General features: G+C 37.9%; 1 protein-coding gene across 1 annotated transcript in view; it reads left to right on the top strand.

The window, feature by feature from the left end:
- The window catches only part of rftn1b (raftlin, lipid raft linker 1b), an 82,871-nt gene extending 62,773 nt beyond the window's left edge, over positions 1 to 20,098 (top strand). The window contains exons 7-10 of the mRNA XM_088411753.1: positions 230 to 339; positions 7,177 to 7,280; positions 13,110 to 13,185; positions 13,632 to 20,098. Coding sequence (XP_088267879.1) covers positions 230 to 339; positions 7,177 to 7,280; positions 13,110 to 13,185; positions 13,632 to 14,177 — 836 coding nt within the window. The 3' untranslated portion in view covers positions 14,178 to 20,098. The remainder of the gene's footprint in view (positions 1 to 229; positions 340 to 7,176; positions 7,281 to 13,109; positions 13,186 to 13,631) is intronic.

Raw genomic sequence — 20,098 nt, forward strand, 5'->3', positions numbered from 1 at the left:
ATAACTGGTCACCCATTATCACATAAAAATCATACCGTGTAACATGAGTTATGAGTTAACGTTAGCCATTGATAAACTAAACGATTTTTGAATATTTAGTAGCAGAATTTTCCACTGTTTGTCATATAAAGTTCCACCAAAAATGGGACTTTTACTCTGAAGTGACTTGTCTGAATTCTTCTAATTTGTCGGTTGCTCACATCTGCCGTTTCTTCTTTCCTTCCTGCAGATTTGCTTCCCAAGTCGGTGGAAAGCGTCTTCGTGTTCCAGGAAGCCAGCGAAGGCGAGGCCAGCACCACCTTCGACGCCATCGTGGTGGAGCAGTGGACCGTCATTGACGTCAGTGCACTTTCAACATTTATTACGATTTTCACAACAGTCGTTATGATTCATTTCGTCCGGCGCAATTACTATTATTGACTCCTGGTGACTAGCTTAGCTCTTTTTATTGTGTAAAGGCTAAAGGCCACACACATTATTCCACTCCATTAACTTTAGTTTTCTTCTATTTTGTTCCTCACACTTTTTTGACGTGCTACTCCTCTCACATTATCAACTGATTCTCATCATTCCAACTTGAACATATTCCCCAAATCCTCGAAATGTTGTTTTAATCCAAAAATTTACCGTTTCAAACAAAAACATCATTGCAGTCAAAAGGGATGAGTTGAGCACAGGCTCCACGTAAAAAATGTTTGTTCATTCTTAACGAGACCTAACTTCACCTGTTATTTATGTCTCATTTCAATAGTGTATTCAACATTTACATCATTCCAATTTGCTCGCAAAACTCTGGAGCTTTTCTGGAGACTTCTGCTAAATCTTACAAGACTCTTGTTAAATCTCACGAGATTTAAAAATCTCACAAGATCTATTTCTGATAAATCTCAAGAGACTTCTATTAAATCCAGAGGGAGACCAGTTAATTCTCAGGCAACATTTGTTAGCTCTCTAGAGGCTTTTGTTAAATCTCTAGAGGCGTTAAAATTCAAGTGACTTCTCTAAAATCTCAAGAGATTTCTATTAACTCAAGAGACTTCTGTTGAATTTCACTTAGACCTCTGCTAAATCTCACAAGACCTTTGTTAGATCCCATAAGAGTACTGCTAAAATCGCACAAGATTTCTGTTAAAATTCACAAAACGTCTGCTAAACGTGATGAGACTTTGATCACAGGAGTTCTGCAAAATCCGCACGACTTCTTCTAAATCTCACAAGACTTCTGCTACATTTGATGATACTTCTGATAAATCTCAAGAGATTTCTATTAAATCCAGAGAGACTCCAGTTGGTTTTCAGGCAACATTTGTTCGCTCTCTAGAGACTTTTGTTAAATCTCTAGAGGCGCTAAAATTCAAGTGATTTCTGTTAAATCTTAAGAGACTTCTGTTAGATTCACTTAGACTTCTGCTAAATCTCACAAGACTTTTGTTAAAACCGGTAAGACTACGACTAAAATCCCACAAAATTTCTGTTAAAACTCATAAAACGTCTCCTTAATACGACGAGACTGATCAAATCTCACAAGAGTTCTGCAAAATCCCACAAGACTTCTTCTAAATCAGGCAAATCTACCTCACATCTTGAGACTTCCGCTTGAAAACACACAGCTCACTCACACTCAAAATCGGACTTATTCGTCGCACAACACTACGAATTGACTAATTTGAACTATTCCAACTTCATCGTGTATAAATCGTCCAAGCCATTTCATTAATTTTTTAATTTGACAAAATTTCCCAAGTTTTCTATGAGCGATTTTTGGATAGCGGGTTCTGGCTTGCTCGCAAAACTATGGAATTTTTCTGGAAAGGGATGTACTTCAATGAGGAAAAAAAACTCCCAAACATATTGATAAAAACACCTAAAAATTCTCAAAACAACTTCTGCAAAACCTCTTTAGGATTTTCTTTAATGCAACAATTCCAAAAAAAATGCCGCCTTTACGTGAATCGTTGTCGATTTTTCTTTTGTCTTCTTTATGACTTTTGTTGGTTTTAAACTTATTTATGGGATGAAACATTGAAACATGCAGTACATCTTATTGACATATTGACTCGGCGCTTGTCTGTGTGTGCGCGCCTGTGTGTGTCAGTCGCAGTAAACAAGCTCTTATCTGCTCCCGATTATCTCTTTCGTCAGCAAAGGTTCGGTGTTAAAATGGATTTCTGTCCCGTGTGTTTAAAAGGTGTGTGCTCGCCTGCTTGTCCGTGTGTGTACTATATACTGTATGCGTGTGTGTGTATTTGCAGATGCTATCTCACTAATGGAATTTAGACTTTTCTAAGTGTGTAAGGACGTTTCCTTGTTCCACCAATTCGCTTCTTGATGCTCCGCTGCTGCTCTGTTGGATTGAACAAGCTAATAAGAAAGTGCAGCTAATCACATGGCCAGGGAACATGAAGGATTTTATATTGTACATGGTATCATAAATTCTCGTTGATTTGACATTTTCAGTAGGTTAAAACGTTGGGACGTCAGGTTTTCATCTTTCTGACAAGAAATATATTTTCGGTTTAAAGAAATGAAAAATTGCATTCATCGTTGTACAGATATTGATATAAAATATGATGCAAAATATACTTGTTTTAAGCTCTTTATTTGTGACAAAGTAATAAACCAAAGAGATTTAAACATTGCTTATACAAACACAAAAATGTTCTTCCAAAACATAAATTCATCCAAAAATGTACGAGCTTACTGCTATAATAACTCGAAACACCATTAGCGGGCTTACCGAAATTAGCATTTCTGTTTTTGGTCATTTTAAAATTCACACATAGTAGAAACTATGTCAAAAAAGAATTCTCACAATAGAGCTAGTATCGTGTTATTTAGTTGAAGTATTACGAGAATGAATTTTGGCTACTTTATTATCCTATTGAAGTGCTTCACAGTCCTCCAAATTTGGCTCAAATTGAGGTCCAAACAGTTAGTTTTTTTTCCCCAGTCTAACAGAATGTTTCCTTGTGAAAATAATCTTGATCCCAATGTTAGGAGCATTTTTTAGCCCAAATCCATCCATTTTTAGCGTGACATTAAGCTCTTAGTCCTTCCTGCCTTATCGAAGCAGCGAAACCTGACAGGACGATCGCGACCTCTCACGCTGAGTGCTGGTGCAAATTAGCCCCGCTGCTATCTGGGTCGCCTCTTCTCTCACCTCCACCAGGAGAACTGAGATATCACACGCTGCAAGGGGTGTGCGTCATGCTAGCTGCTGACACCCCCGTCTTCGCCTGCGATGACGTTTCTTAACAATGAAAGAACAGACAAGGGTGTATATTAGGGCTGCAGAATTATGGCCAAAACAATCATCAGGATTATTTTGGTCAATAGTGAAATCACGATCCCAAACAGTATATAAACGAGGCTTCAGGGCTTGATACTTGGAAATAATAATAATAAACTAAAATAAATAAAGTAAATAATTAATGGCAGAAACTTGGCACACAGGGCAACACAGCTAACCTACTTGAGTGCAAACCAATCCAAAAAAATCATCTACTTAGAATCAAGCACATTATTTACTTTTTGGCAAGTTTTAATCAATTAGCAGTCAATGTCATTTTCAGTCATTTCAAAACAAATTTATTCCAATTCTTTGCCAATCGGATTTTTCAAAATAGCTCTCAATTGAGCGTTGACAGTGTAAATATAAGGAATCTGGTGAAAAATTAAAAATAAGAGGCTTTTGTCAAATGGGAAACATTGCCCTTTGATGTTCGTGCTTGATTTGACTTTAAAAAAAAGTGCTTAACTTTTTAAATGTTAATATCGGCGTGGAACAGCTTAATTAATCATAGCCGCCAATATCGTGATTGCGATTAAAACCCGATTAATTGTGCAGCCAGAGTGTATGTATGCGTACAGGTATATAAATATATGGAGTGTTGGGCAAATTACTTCAAAACTGTAATGCATTCTTTATTATTAATTACTGTCATTTCAAATTAATACTATTGCATTACTTTTATATTACTCTCTTCACCAACTGGAAACATTTTGACATTCTAAATGTATGTAATTACACTCGTTACACATCCAGTGGAAGGTTGTCAGTCTAAAAACAGTACAAATCATTTAATCTGTATTCTATTGTAATCCTTTAAAGACAATATATGCGGATGTTTTATTATGTATTTTAATCAATTTATTAGTCAGCTTCACTGCATAGTTATGCATTTTTTATGCTTTAGGCTAAAAACAGTGAATTCCACAATATCAATGTTAATATTCAAATTCAAGTAGAGTCTGCTAGGTTAGGGACAGACATTTCAAAGATAGATGGTTTGGGTGGGGCTAACGTTAGCAGCTAGCCTACGTCACCGTTACTGTGTTTAACGTACTATAACATGAGCTTTTGTATGCTTCATCTTGATACACATTGACTAGTATTTATAGACTATTATTAATATTAGTCCTTATGATCACTACTAGGTCTAAATTGTACAAGTTCTGTTCAGATGAAACAGTGTTCTTTTGATGTTTGTCAGGTGACATTTTCCGCTTTTACATTTTCACTCAAGTCATACTGATCTTTTGCGTTTCAGTAGCGTTTGGCGCAGTCTCTCAAAACAAACAAACAAAAAACAAAAGTCTGAGCAGATGTGTCATCTTTAAACAAAACCCCGTGAAACTCAACACTCTACCTATGAATAAAAATGAAGGAGCAGCGAGAAAAGGCAAAAACAAGCTGAACTTTGACGTGGTTTGTGACGAAGACGACTTTTTTTGTGATTTGAGGCGAGGGTTTAACGCTGTTGACATTTGAATGCAGAATCCGCGCGCTTGTTTACTTGCCGAACACGTCTGCCGCTTATCACTTATTTCTCTTGCCTGACATTTTTATGTTTATTTTCCGCTTTCCCTCCAGGCTGCTTTTGCCTTGTACGTCACTGAATGAGTTTAAATTGCATTTAAATCTTTGTGATGTTTGACATTTATTATGTGTGTCTGTTTGCGGGCCTCATTACCTTTTTCCATTTATTTGTCTTATCAAAGTGCATTAATTCAGACTTCATTTGCTTCATTTCCTGTTTGAGGCTACCAGTTCCTTTTATTACATTTGGTACGTGCATTTCAACATCAGTGATGTCGGTAATTTACATGAAAAATGTCAGCATTTGATTTTATTTCATACACATTCGCTCACTCAGAACTTGTATGAAATTGAAAAGTCCCCAGAGCTCAACAATTTAGACGGCAAATGAAATGTTGACCTTTTATTTCAAGTCATGCACTTGTGCCATCTCAGAACTTATTTTAAAGGTGAACAGTTGTCGTTTGAGTAGCGTGCGTACAAGATGGGTAAATCTTTTTTTGTTTTTTTGAATTATGTTTTTTGTTTACTATTTCTGAAAAAGAATCTGTGGGCATGCTCTTCAATTCTTTTGAAAGTTCTACTTAGTCACTTTAGAGAATTGAAGTTACACATGATTGCTGCAAAATCCCATGAAAATTCATTTAAATTTCAGTAAACTTGTTGAATCTCCAGAAACATCTTTTAAATTTTGAGATTCTGTCAAATCTCACACTTTTTCTGTTAAATCTCAAGAGATCTCTGCTACATCTAATTAGAATTCGACTTGGTGTAATGAGACTTTTGCTAAATGCGACAAGACTCCAGTTAAACTCAAGCAATATCTGTGAAATATTCAGCGACTTCTCTAGAGACTTCAATTAAATCTCAAAGGACTTGTGTTCAATTTGAAGAGATTTTTTTTTTTAAATCTCATGGGAATGAGATTCATGCCAACACCCATGAAACGTGTTAAATCTGAAGAGACTTGTGTTAAATCTCAAATGACTTCTTTTTTATCTCACAAGACTTCTGTTTAAATCTCACAAGATTTCTGCTTGGTGTAACGAGACTTCAGCTAAATGCTACGAGACTCCAGTTAAATTTCAAGTGAAATCTGTTAGATATCTAGAGACTTCTGATAGATATCTAGAGACTTGTGTTAAATCTTTAAGGGACTTCAATTAAATATCAAGAAACAGCTGTTAAATTTGAAGAGATTTTTTTTTTAATTTCATGGGACATTTGTTAAATCCAATGACACTCGTGCTAAAATCCATGAGACTTGTTAAAACTGAAGACCGTTGTTAAATCTCGAATGACTTTGAGACAGCTAATAGGAGTCTCTTATATCTCACAAGACCCCTGTTTAAATCTTGCAAGACTTCTGTTCAATCTTGTGAGACTTCTATAGAATCTCACGAGACATCTAAATCTCATGAGACCTCTGTTTGAATCTCACGAGGCTTCTGCCAAATCTTCTGATGAGACTTATACTAAATCCAACAAAATTCCAGTTAAATCTCAGGCTCTATAGAGACTTTTCATAAATCTCTGCAGAAGTAGGTTGAAATTCAAGTGATTTCTATTAAATTTCAGGAGATTTCTGTCCACTCAAAACACTTCTGCTAAATCTCGCAAGACCTGATAAAATTCAAAAGAATTCTGCTAAGTCCAACGAGACTCCAGTTAAGATTCAGGCAACATTCGTTAGATCTCTAGAGGCTTTTGTTAAATCTCTTGAGATAATAATTTAAATTCAAGGGTCTCCTGTTAAAATTCAAGATATTTCTGTCCACTCAAGAGACGTCTGCAAAATCTCATGAGACCTGCTAAATCCCACAAGACTTCTGTTAAATCTCGTAATGCTCCCTCGAAATCCCACATGATTTCTCTTAAAACTCACATAATGACTGCAAAATGCAACGAGACTTTGACTAAATCTCATGAGATTTCTGCAAAATCTCAGAAGACGTCCGCCAAATCACGCGAAACCTCGAGACATCTGATTCATCTTCGGAATGCGCTTGCAGTACGTTTTTCAAATAAGTTTTGTTCAAATATCTATAGCCTTATAGTGATGCATCTCATCCTAAAAAAATAACAAAACAAAAACAGACAGCGGGGGGGTTGGTGAATATTTGCCACAAAGTGAGCAGCCTGTTTGTTCAAAGTCTTGGCGCGCTGACAAACTCTTGTCATCAGCTCAACGCGTTGCCATGTTGACTCATAGAAACTGGGGATTTTCTGATTTATTTTTCTAACCTTTGCAGCAAAACTTCCAACATGACACAAAAGCCTTGAAAAGCACCGATACGCACAATCATGCGCGGGAGTTGATGCTGTTTTTAAGCCTCGCGTGTGTCTTTTCCTCACAGGGTTTGCAGGTGAAGGCTGATTATGTTCCCCTGCTGCAGTCCTTGGCCATGTATGGCTGGAGACTCACTTGTGTGCTGCCAACACCTGTAATCAAGACCAACAGGTAACGCCACCTCTTAAAACACTTCTCTTAATAATTCATCTTCTTTCATCCTTGTTTGTGGCTGTATACCGACTTTGCGCTCCGCCATCATTTGGCCTAGATTGTACGAAGTGGAACGCAGCCAGCATACACACCTTGTCTAAAGTTGAGGTTCAAACCGACTTCCTGCTCAAAAATGCTGACCTAAATCTGCTTCTCGGTAGCGGTTAAAGCAGAGCGGCTTGCCACCCGTCACAGGAAAATCCCCACGCGGAAACGCTTTCTCGGCTAAGCCGGCGCTCACGCATCGCTCGTGGCTGCGATGACGACGACATCCGCTTTTGGTTCAGAGAAGGAGCTACTTGGTGGCATAAACGTCATGCTTGAAAGCCTCTACGCTTAAATATAAAGCTCCTCAAGCGAGCTGAAATTTTTCAGTCACGGCTTCAGAACAAAATCGAATAATTGAATACATGTAATCAGAAATATGGATTCAGTATCTGGTCCAATTCACATTTGTTTTCTTTTTAACGAAACTATGACTGATGATACCAATAGAAAGGTATTGCCACTTTAAAACAAACAAAAACATTTTGCTAAATAATCTTAATACAGAAATGTCTTAAAGAGACAATATTACTTAGTTGGCTATTTTTCACATCAAAGTGTTAATATTTTGTATATATTTTATCTAATACAGTGATCAATCCTACTTTGCGGTCTCAGTACTTGGCGGGGTTTTCCAGGAAAAATTAAAAATATTTGAAAATAAAAAAATAATTTAAGAAATGCGCAAAAATGGAAAAAAGCAAAAAAGTACATTATACAGTACTGTTTTCATCGAATAACTAAGTAATATTAGTTAATAACTATGTTAAGAATTCTTCAAGCGTTTTACCCCTCGTGACGTTTTTTATCTTATTTTGAAATGTATGCTTTTATTTGTTGGGTCGCGTTACATTTCCGTTTCCTATTTTAAGTTCTCTGTGCGTCATTCGGCTCGTTACGGTGATGTAGTGAATGACAAGGTAGGCTCATATTTATGGTTTATTATCATTTATGTTGATAACGCACGCTACTGGCTATGTTTAATAAGCGATGAGTGTTTATTCTCTTTATGTGTTCGTTTGTGTAGAAGTTGTACTTTATAGTTAGTACTGTAGTTGTTGTTAGTTGTTGCTAACCCGCTAATCTCGGCTAAAAATACAGTAAATTCATAAAGTTCGGCAAGTGTTTATGTGTTAGTTTACTGACCTTAAGATTGTTGTTGATTTATTATTCAACAGATACTACATGATACACCATACATGAGCTAAAATAAATGAGAAGTTCAACGTGATGACTTGCGTACTCTTTCACCAGAGTCTTGTTGCAGATAACCAGTCCTGAGAACAAATTCTCAATAAACTAAGTATTATTAGTTATTTAATTAATATAGGATAATGTTAATAAGGATAACGTAATGTTAAATAATAGGAGAAAGGAAATAAAATACACAACAAAAAAATATATATTTTTTATGGTTACTGCGGCTATATTGGGGCGTACATAGAAATCTAGGAACTGATACCCTACTTCGCGGGTTTCAGACTTCGCGGGGGGTTGACAATCTGGTGTAAACGTTGCATAAAAAAGTTGAGTCGCTTCACATTTCCATTGACAAAATCTGTGATGCATCCCACTAATGGAGAGAAGTGTTACATATTTCCATCAGCGCCCAGACTTGAGTGATTTTCTATCCTCTTTCACAACTGATTCATGATCTCACATAGCACCCACCCACCCCCACATACACACATCCCTCCCCCGCACCCCCTCTACACACAAAGTGCCTCAACGCCGCAACACAACAGAGCTAATTAATCAAGCCGGCCTAGATAGACTACAACAAGCAGCTTATTTCTCAGCCAGCCTGCAAACAGTTTGATGATACATTTCACTCTGATACTCATTAGGCTTGTTTGTGCGCCGGCTACCGCTCGCTCGTTGAAACAACAAGTCTGCAAACGGGTCTTTTTGTTGTTTTTGTCTCATCTAAAATGGATGCTAGCCGACGCTCGGCTGGCGTCTCCGCGCAACATTAACCCGGGCGCTTGTCTCGCCTTGGTTGCATTCAATTAGTGTAGCTGGTGATTACATTTTGCAGCCATTAAGTCATATCTCATCGTTCGCCGGCATGAAAAAAAAAAATAAAAATCAGGCACGGTGAGGACACATAAAAGCCTTGTTCGATTGATGATTGCGTAAGAAAACAAAAGCTCATTATGACAATGACACAGACTAAGTACGGCACAAAGTATTTTTCCAGAACAAGTTTTCTTTTGACCGATCGCCATGAAACATTCTTGTTGTTGACATTCCCATCACCGATGTCAACAACATCATGCTGAATTATGCTAATGAAGTCTTTCAGGGCCATAAATGAGAATTCTCGTCTTTTAAAATCGCAATAACAATATATTAAATAATAAAATTCTCATCAAATATGTTTTTTTTATGGAGGGTAGCTGACACCCTTGACCAGGGGTGTTAACCTCATTTTTATCGAGGGCCACATTGCAGTTATCGTTTCTGTCAGGGGGCCGGAATAACAGTAAAGTAAAATAAATGTTTTTCACACACTTGGATAGTTTTGAAAACAGAGGTCAGGAAAAAGCTCATAAGAGAGATTGGGAACAAAAAATGTTTTGTTATGTTTTTTTTTTTGCGCAAAACTTTTAAAAGTTGAAGACAACTTGCAGGTTTAGTATTTTAGCCAGAAACCAGGAGTCAAATCAGCATTTGCAGGCCACATAAAATGATGTGGCGGGCCGGATTTGTCCTCCTGGCTTTGAATTAGACACCTGTGCCCTTGACTAAAGTTTACCTAATATAAGCCGATTGAGCACTGTAGTGATAACTGTGACCAGTGGATGGCAGTGTTTCCACACTTATAACACAGATATTACTGTAGGTAATATCTGTGTTGTAAGTCCTACATGCAATTCAAAGTAAGGAATGGAAATCAATTATTTCATATGATGATAGTACCCATATTTACATAGACATAGCACACAATGATCTGTTGGCCTTGAAAGATGAGTGAAAATGCAAAATATACTGGCCCCTCTAGAGGTTTCCTTTTCCCATAATGCTTGGCACTTAAAGAGTTAAGAATGCTTAAAAAGGACTTACCGAAATCTCTCAAATATAAGACACACTTTTTTCCCCCAAAATGAAAGCCAATGTCTGTATTGTGGTGAAATAGTCAAGCTTTCACGTTGGAACACGTTGCTTGGAACAACTTCAAAATAAAAGCATACAAAGGCATTTTTGTCCATATATTATCTGGTTAACAAAGGTTTATTTTGAAGTTGGCTTTCTAATTGCATTTTGTGTTTTACTGTCATGCAGAGCATGAGCATGATTAGCTTGAGAGTTTCACCCCTAAAAGAAACAGCGTCTGCTTCAACTTGTTGGTAACCAATTTGATGTCAGCTTTAACATCAAATCACAATGCCTGAAAATAAAAGCTAGTCTAGAAACCGCTGTCCATTTTATGTACAGTTTGTGACTTTCCATGACTTTTTTTTTTTAAGTCCTTTTTCTATGTTGCATTAATAGACTCCCACCTCCAGGTGCATTCACAAGTGAGTAAATGTGAGTCTTGCTGGCGCAGCAGTGTGTGTTCCACAAAGGCCTGTCATTTCCTCAACAAGCTGGACTGAAGCTTCTGCTGGGAACGCGCACTCGCTTATTCGCCTTTGATTCTCCCGGAAGCCGTCCGGCAATCTTGACAGCCCAGAAAATAGCTCACAGAGACAGCACGAGGAGGCCGCTAATGGAAAACGAGATGTTTTGTGAGGCTTTTTGGGTGGTTTATATAAGAACTCTTGCATCTATTTCATCTTGCGAAAGGGGAGGTTTGTAGCGGTGCTTTTAACGTTGCCGAGCCGTCATCAAGCAGCCGCAGCTCTTATTCGCGGGCCATGCGGACGGCTCCGTTTTAGCCCGAAAAAACAGCAGGATGGAACATGAAAGCCGCAAAGCAGAAGCAAACAATAAAGCTGTCAGCAAAGGCCTGTGGCGGCCAATTTATAAAAAAACAAAACGGAGCAGACGTCTTGTTAATGAGAGCGGCGTCAAAAAAAGAATGAAAGGCGCGGGATCATAGAGGGGCACCGACCCAAAACCTGACACGCGGGCCCGTGTGGAAGCGATAGAAGCTTTTGTTAGATGGAGAAAAAATGCTCAAAGACAAATTACAAAGTGTGTCGCCGGCGTGAAAGTGGCACTGACAAATGACAGCAGTTAAGAGGGCCCGGTTCCGTGAAAGCAGCGCATAAGAACGACCGACAAGTCGCTTTCTTATCAAGACTCTTCGTTTCCAACACAGACGAGACCCGAGCTGATCTTGCTTCGAAACCGCAAATGACAGGACTGGTCAACCGCAATGCATAACATAAAAAACGTATACATATGTCTGAAGCATGTTCAGGAGGTCTGGTGTTCCTTATTAGTAAAACTCACATTTGACTGCACTCTTAACTCATTCAGTCCCGAAGACATATTTTTACGTTAGTTTATTTTTCCCCCCAGAAGTTGGATTCCAGGTACTTCTTTACATTTTTTAAAAGTATTTGGCTAACGTATGGTTTAAAAATGGCTGAAAAAAAGAATTGGGAATTAAAATAAACGTAATAAGTAATTAAAACTCTTTCAGTGCCAGGCCTTATCGGAAAAGGAAACCTCTAGTAGGCCACTTTCCTTCATTCATCTTTTAAAGCCAACAGAATATTGTATGCTATGTCAATTAAATATGGGTGACATCATATGAAAGATCTAGTTCCATTGCTTACTTTGAATTGCATGTCGGTAATATCTGTATTGTAAGTGTGGAAACACTGCCATCCAATGGTCGCAGTTATCACTACACTAGTCAATTGGATTTTATTAGGTAAAAATTAGTCAAGAATTCTCATCCATGGCACTGAAAAAGTTAATTACTGAAGTAATCATTTACCTTAAGTAATAAGTACTAAGGTAAGCAATTACTTTTTCTAATTAAGTACTAAAGTAATCTCTACTTTTGGCAAGTATCCAAAGTAATCATCACTTACCTAATCACAAATGATTTACATTACTAATTACATTGATTACTAGATCAATTTTCAATCAATTATAATGGAGCTAAAGCAATCTACTACTACCTGGAAATTAAATAATTCTCCTTTTTATGTAGTCATTCATGCTACCACCCTTATGTGTTGAATTGATTTTACTTTTAGGGAAAAAACAAAACAAAAAACAAAACGTTTTCTGATATTACAGAAACATGAATGAACCATTACCTGAATTTTTGTTTACCTATATTATTACAACCTCAATTTGAAATAAAATCCTGTTTTCAGCAAAGGGATGAATTTGTTTTTTTTCTGATTATTGAAATAATACAATGTATACTCAGTTAGAAACACTAATAATAATTTCAACTACGTTAAATTGAGCAACAATACATGAATGTTGGCGAAAGCGTGGCAACCCATGAATGTTGGCGACCTTGAATAAACTGCAGAGATTAAAAGAGCAGGTACCTCGGCTGACAATCATCAGTGTTCACCCCTCAGTGAGATAGAGGATTAAGGTCTTAAATAAGCTAGCTCGGTTAATGAAACAGGAAATAGCCTACCAACTACTGACCGTACTTTTCAGCCATGCCAGAAATGTGTTCTGCCTGGCCTAAAATGATCTTGTCTAGTCAAATATCCCTGGCAGATGATTTATCCGTTTTACTGACTGTATGAAAAATTGTAAAAACTCCTAGCAAATAGTCTTATGCCTGTCATAAAACAATTCTGGTGTCCTCTGCAGCGATGGCAGTCTGGCAACCAAACAGATTGTGTTCCTGCAGCGGCCCGTCTTGAGCCGGAAACGGAGGGAATCCAAGGTACGCGACCTCACATTGCTCTTGTTGATTTTTTGGCTAATGTCTGCTCCGTGGCCTTGTCCGCACAGATGTTTTCCCTTTTACGCCAAATACAATGGCCTCCCTGTCAGCGTTATAGTGAATTCCTCGGCAGTGGGCCAAATGTTTACAGAAGTAGATCTGGACATTTATTGTAGATGACCCCGAATACCAGTGATAACCCCTGAAGCTAACCTTTGTGCGAGTAAAATGACATAAGAACACGGTTAATATAGGCCAAAGATTTAGGAGATAGCGCAAGTCAACTAGTTGTGTTTCCCTGCACTGTTCACCTTGAGATAACAGTTTCTCCCTCTCCTGATCCCAACAGTTAAATTTGTTTCAATTGGACTGTTGTGTCTATGTTTTCTTGAGTTCCTGTGTTCTATTAAATGTTGCAGCGCTTACGCAAGCTTCCTATGTTGTAGAAACTGATCTTCAAACCTCGCGGTAAGGCCAACAAAAATGGCATAAAGCACAAAAATAGGAAGAGCCAACCTAAGCCGGAAAAAGACGTGAAGATCCCAAACTACAGGGAAACAGTCGGAAGTGAGGAAAATGAGCGCAGGACCGAAGATAACGAAAAGACGAAGGAGCTGGATGGAAAGTATGAAGACACGAGCGCCGTCAAGGTAGAAGCTGTCCAAACGAAAGAAGAAGTACCTCACGTAGAAGAGATTGAAAAGGAAACATCTGAACTGGATGAAGAGGGCGTGACAGAGTCTTTGGAGAGAACGGACGTCCAGGAAGTCACAGAAACTTTTGCTGCTGACAAAAAGGACAACGAGGCCACGGACGAGCAGCAAGTTGAAGTTTTAGTGGAAAACGGTATTGAAATGGATGAAGATACAAATGAAGATCAGCCAGACCAGAACCAAAACAAGAATGAAGAATCGGACGACCTAGATGTTAAAGACAAGGATATGGCGGCGGAGTCACAGACCCCAACAATCAACGAAATTCTGCAAGAGTAGCCCAGAATTCTGGAAACCTTACCTCTGAAACCTCAAGACAGGGTTCCACCAACAAATTTTGAGGATTTGGAGCCTCACAAGCTGCCGTCTTTCATTTACCGACACTGCTGTTTAACCACACGTTGTGAATGTACCATGTGAACTTGGAGGACCTGAAAGAACCGGATGAAGATTCTCAAACTAAGACCTGGAACTCACACTTGCAATCTTTTAGCTGCCCCCCTCGCCGAAAAACTTGTTTTTGGACTCTGGTTGACCTCCGCTCACTTTTTGAAGAAACATCAAAGAGTTATGAATGATGAACTTGAAAGTCTGGAGGACAAACTCTCACCAACCTCCATCTTACTACTGACCGCCTAAAGAAAGAAAAGACTTGCGATTTATTCAATTCTGCGGGATTTGAAGTGTTGCCTTGACTAGAAGGCAAAACCCTTGGGGAGGGCTTTGTTTGCGACAGGCAATCCAAAGTAGCGTCAAGAGATCTTCAGAGCGATACAACGACGACGGCTACACTCACCTTGCGTACAGAATGTTCCGAAGAAGCAGATGTGAAATTGAGGGGAATGCAATGTAGCTTTTTACATTTGAGGACGTATTCCCACTCAGTGTTCCTCATCAAGTTTGCGGCTATCTGCCGGAAATCTTTCGTTAGCTATAATGCTAGCAGTGAGCTAAAGGTTAGCATTATTCTCATTTGTGATGTCTTAGTTGTGGGGTGATTAAAATAAGGGAGTTAAGTGGCTGCGTAAACTTCATTTGGGATGGGACGAGATCTCGTACGATGAGATCTCGCAAGATTGGAGCGCCGCAATATTTCTGGAGAAGTTTTATATTCGAACGCTAGATTGTTCATTTTCTTTGCCTGCTCTATAAAAAGAAAAAAAAATGAAAACTGCATAATAAATGAGGAATTATTTGACAGTATGTTACAAATTTTGCAAAAATCTCCTCGTTTCTTGTGGACTCAATCTCGTGAGGCATCTCGTCTCTGAGTATTTTTTCTCGCCCCATCTCCGGTATGTACCCGAACTATATCGTGTTTCCATTATGAATTGAGTGGGTGTTTGACTTTAGAGGTTCTACCTTTGCATTATACGGCATCTTTGGATTATAACAAATTTACATTGCTTTTTATTTGTATTTATTTGGATTTTTTTATGTAACCGAATTTGATACAGAAGTCAATCAATAACCTATTGCGAACACAGTAATAACTACAGTAAATATTTCCATGAAAACCACGTGGGCCACTAATATAAAAAAAGTGAATGAAAAACAATAAGTATAAATAACGTTACCTTATGCTAACTGATCATGCTAGCGCAAACAAGCTTTTTACATCGTATATAAATCCATGTAACCTTTGCTGAGTACGTAACGTCTCTTGCCATGCCAAGAATTTGATATTTTCCACTTAGGAGCAAGCCTAACAACAAGAAAAGAGAAAACACATTCCTGAAATGTCCATTCATGCTGTGAAACTTCCAAGACGTGAACTGAACTAACAAAATCCGAAGCAAGGCATCTGTAAAACAATATCGAAATTTATTGGCTCGTTTTAAGGTAACAGCAGTTAGCGTGTTTTTTTTATTTTCCCCCTCCGGATTTTTGAGCACTCTTCAGCGGGTGTTGTTTGCGACAATAAGCGAGTCACGAGATAGTGAGGTTTTGCAGCAAAAGGCAGGACAGCGGGTCGGTCGCTAAGGTGCGAGGCGGCCACATCCATGACACGGATCGCTCATTAGGTCGCTAATGGCTTTTGTCAGTAGGGGATCTGTCAGGAATCAGGCATTTCTTACACAGGGAAGGAGGGGTTCACTTAGCCAGAGCGAGATTGACAGTAAACGTCCACCCCGGGTTCCTCGCACAGTTCACGCCTCGACGTGAACGAAATGATTCTTCTTCTTTAACTGTTTTGCCGTTTAAATGTTCCAATTACGCTGAACGAGATGCATTGTGTGTCAACGTGTTGCAAAGAGTTGTCTGTTGTTGCTTTTGTGTTGAGCGCAAAACACATGAGACCAGCTTAGCCTTAACCAGCCTAATTTTTTTTTTTTTTTTTTTTTTTTTTATTTAACACTTGAGGACTTCACCCACAGGTGAAAATACCTCATTTATTTTGTAAGAATTCCAGAATATTTAGATTAGATTTGGACTGAAAAGTTCAAAAAAACGAACCTTAATTTAGGGCTGCACAATGAATTGATTTTTAATTGTGATCATGATTAATTAAGTTGATCCTCGGTCATATTAACATTTAAAAAGCTATAGCGGCTTTACATGTCAAATCAAACTTTTTGTTATTCTACCACCAGGGGGCAATGTTTCCCACATGTTTGCATGACAAAAGCCGTTATCATTTACCAGTGTGAAATGGTGTTGAGTTTCTCACCTGATTCCTAATATAGTGCTAGCTGTCAATTGAGATCGAAAATTGGAACGGTTCGAAAAGATAGAAAATGACATTTGACTGCTAATTGATTAAAATTTGCTTAAAAGTAAATAATGTGCTTGGTTCTAAGTCGGCTTCATTTTTTTTAATTGGTTTGCACTCAGCAAGTAAGTTAGCTGTGTTGCCCTGTGTGCCAAGTTTTTGCCATGTCGAGTGAATTTATGGAAATTATTATTTACTTTATTTATTTTAGTTTATTGTTATTTGTAAGTATCAAACCTTGAAGCCTTGTTTATATACTGCTTGTTTAAAAGAAGGGCAATAAATAGACGTTTGACCAAACATGATGAATAATTGTAATTAATAATCGGGATTATTATTTTGGTCATAATCATGCAGTTCTACCTTAAATGATGGAAAAAATAAGCCTCACGAATCATTTGAGATGTATTTTTACTCCTCTAGATGGCACTCTTGGTTTAAAAATGCTGTAGAATTTCATACATTTCTATTGCACTAGCCTTTATCTTCAAAAGTCAAAACAAAATGGCACAGTGTTTTTTTTCTGTTTTTTTTTTAAGTAGTGATGACAAAGCTGAAGCCTCATGAGTGACTTGCGAATTGTTTTTTTTTTTTTTTTTGGTCCTCTAAGATGGCACACTTGTGTTGAATATGTAGTGGAAATTTTATACATTTCTATTGCAATAGCCTTCATCCTCAAACTTGAAAACAAAATGGCAGAGCAAGTCCTCTGAGTCACGATGGGAAAAGCGAAGCCTCGTTAACCATTTGTGGTATTATTTTGCATCTCCAGATGGCACTCTTGGTTTAAAATTGAAGGCTAGTACATTTGAAATGTATTAAATTTACATTGCATCGCCTGTATTAAACTTCTACTGCATCTTTGAAGCAAGAGCGCCATCTAGAGGAACCCAAAAATAGTTATGAAGCCTCATTTTTCAATTACCACTTAAAAGACAAAGGAAATTTGTCATTTTGTTCCATCTTGACCATTTAAGGATTAGTTTCCAGAGACAAGCCCACCCTCCCCAGGAAAGAGAAAACTTTTCGTACCCCCCCACTTGACGCGCTGACTGTAAAAAAAAAAATATCTATAAAAATTGTACAAGTACAATACCTTAACCTGTGCCCTTTTTAACATTGACAAGAGAAAAAAAAGCATTACAAATCAACTTTCATCAACTATTTTTACAGCATGTATACAGGTTACAGCTTAGTCTAAAATAGAAAAAAAAACACAAGTGCATCAAAGTGTCTGAAACAAACAAAAAAAAACGATCAAAATTCTTATTTTATTTTTGGGGTCCGCCCCACTATTTGAGAAGCACTCCTATAAGCCATGCCCAAAACGACAAGGGAAGTCAGCCATTTTGGTTAGAATCAGCCAGTCGAGGAGTACTCGAGGGGGTCCTTCGAAGACAAACTAGTTTTACGGATTTTGTTTGCCACCCGAATACAACCAACATGGGTTTAAGATCACCAATGTTTTTTTTTCCATATGAGGGCTCACTTTGGTCGTTTCTTGAGGGCCTTTCGAAGACAAACATATTTTCATGTTATTATTATCAGCGTGTTTCGCACTTGGCTTCTGGGATATTCTCTTTCAGTATTTTGAGAGTGTCATCACTGGAGTGCTGGCGACGGGAGTCCAGATTCGAAATATGAATTTCACGCTTTTCTGGAAGTGAGTGACCCCGTCTGTCATATTGACCAAGCCAAGCTTGAAACTACCTCCCGAGGGTTTCTTGTTTTGAAACTGAGGGTCTGCGCCCTTCCCGACAGCAAAGTGTGAGGTCATACTTAATGGCAGCCTGGGTTCAAGGGTCACATTTGGCCGCCCGATTGATTTTTCCAGAGGAGAGAAGCACTCTAATTGTGCTCCAAGAACATTCTCATTGTTGGGATTGTTTTTTTTTTTTTTTTTTTTTTTGCTCTTGCTCTGTAAATGAATGTTTTATTTTGTGTTTTATGATGATTTATGCAAATGAGAAAGCGCTCAAGAGGCGCAAAGCTCGTGCAGTTTCCTTTCCGTACTATACTGCAGGGGTTCCTCGGTTCACATCGACTCCGGAGCAAAAAGAAATGGCATATTTTTTAAAAAATGGTAAATGATATGGCTGTCAAGTGATATTCATTATATTGGAAGAGTACCACTTATTGTTTATAGTTTTGTGTCTGAAACAAGAAGTCACTCCCACGACTAAAGTATAAGAAAAACATTCATGACTTTATAAAGTGAGTTTGAGATATGTTATACGTTTGGAAATTAATGCTGAAAATGTGAAAAAGACAGCAGAAATTATCAGTGCAAAAAAAAAAAATCCAAATCTCTGAAAAAATGTTTTTTTTTAAATGTGTACTGATTTCAAGTTGGTTTTAATGTAAATTTATTCGTGCAAAATTCGTTATTCGTTATTATTTAATCGTGCAAAAAATAAAAGCTGTCAATAACTTCTGCAACACTTGCTGAAATGCCAAAATTAAGTTGTTAGAAAACTACGATATTTTAATATATTTTAATTTTCAAACCTTCAGTTCTTAAAATGACTAAATCAAATTAATTAGATTTATTGCTCAGCCCTAACTGCAATTTTCAAATTCAGGATGTTTGCAACCGCTTACAGGCATGAAGAGAGGCATAAATTTTATTCTTGGGGGCATCCGTCCGCAACGTTATCCCAGATTTCGACAAAATATTTCTAAGGGGCGTAAAAAAAAAAAAAAAAAGCATCAATTGAGCTTCACATGCCACTAGTCCCACCTCTGTCTCATTTAAGACAGGAAAAAAAATACTTGCACAATTTACTTATAGAATATACTCGATCAGGGGTGTCCAAACATGACATAAGGGCCATTAAAAAAATACTAGGATGCAAACTAGCAATTACACCTTGTCATTGGCAGTGGATTATGAATTGCGATGGTATTTCATCAGATTGCAATTCATAGTATATCGATTCCGGATGGTTACATATTATGATTCAGTGTTATCGATATCTTACCGTACTGTATCGGAAATGATCCCTTTTGACTTAAGGCTTGCGTTTTCATCATAGTAAGGAATGAAATTAATTTCACGTGTTCTTTTTTTTAAACATGTCAATCATCGACAGCCTTGGTCTGCCCTCCCCTCAGTGACATCATCAAGGTCACGTGACAGTAGTTTGTTTGTCTTAACATTTCAATAGTAACCTCGACGAAGGTTTCCGTCACGAGAGCCAAGCAGGACGTGTTTTTTTCCCTGTAGGGACCTCTGAGACTGGCCCCACTCTAGGGATTATGGGTAATGGTGTTTTATTTGTTTAGTTTTACCGTCAGGAAGGAGACGTTTGAATATTTCATCATTCCAGCTGCCTGTTTGTGTATAAAAAGCTGACATACCAGTGATGGTGTAAAAGTATTCTTTATCTGTATGCCGTCCTGTCCAGCGACGTTGTTGTTATTGTTCGCTGTCGCCACTGCAGCTGTACAATTTGTACATTATAAAAGTATTTATATTTAATGTGCA

This window comes from Hippichthys cyanospilos, chromosome 3, assembly GCF_059441005.1.
Source record: "Hippichthys cyanospilos isolate Australia breed blue-spotted pipefish chromosome 3, RoL_Hcya_1.0, whole genome shotgun sequence".
NCBI lineage: Eukaryota > Metazoa > Chordata > Actinopteri > Syngnathiformes > Syngnathidae > Hippichthys > Hippichthys cyanospilos.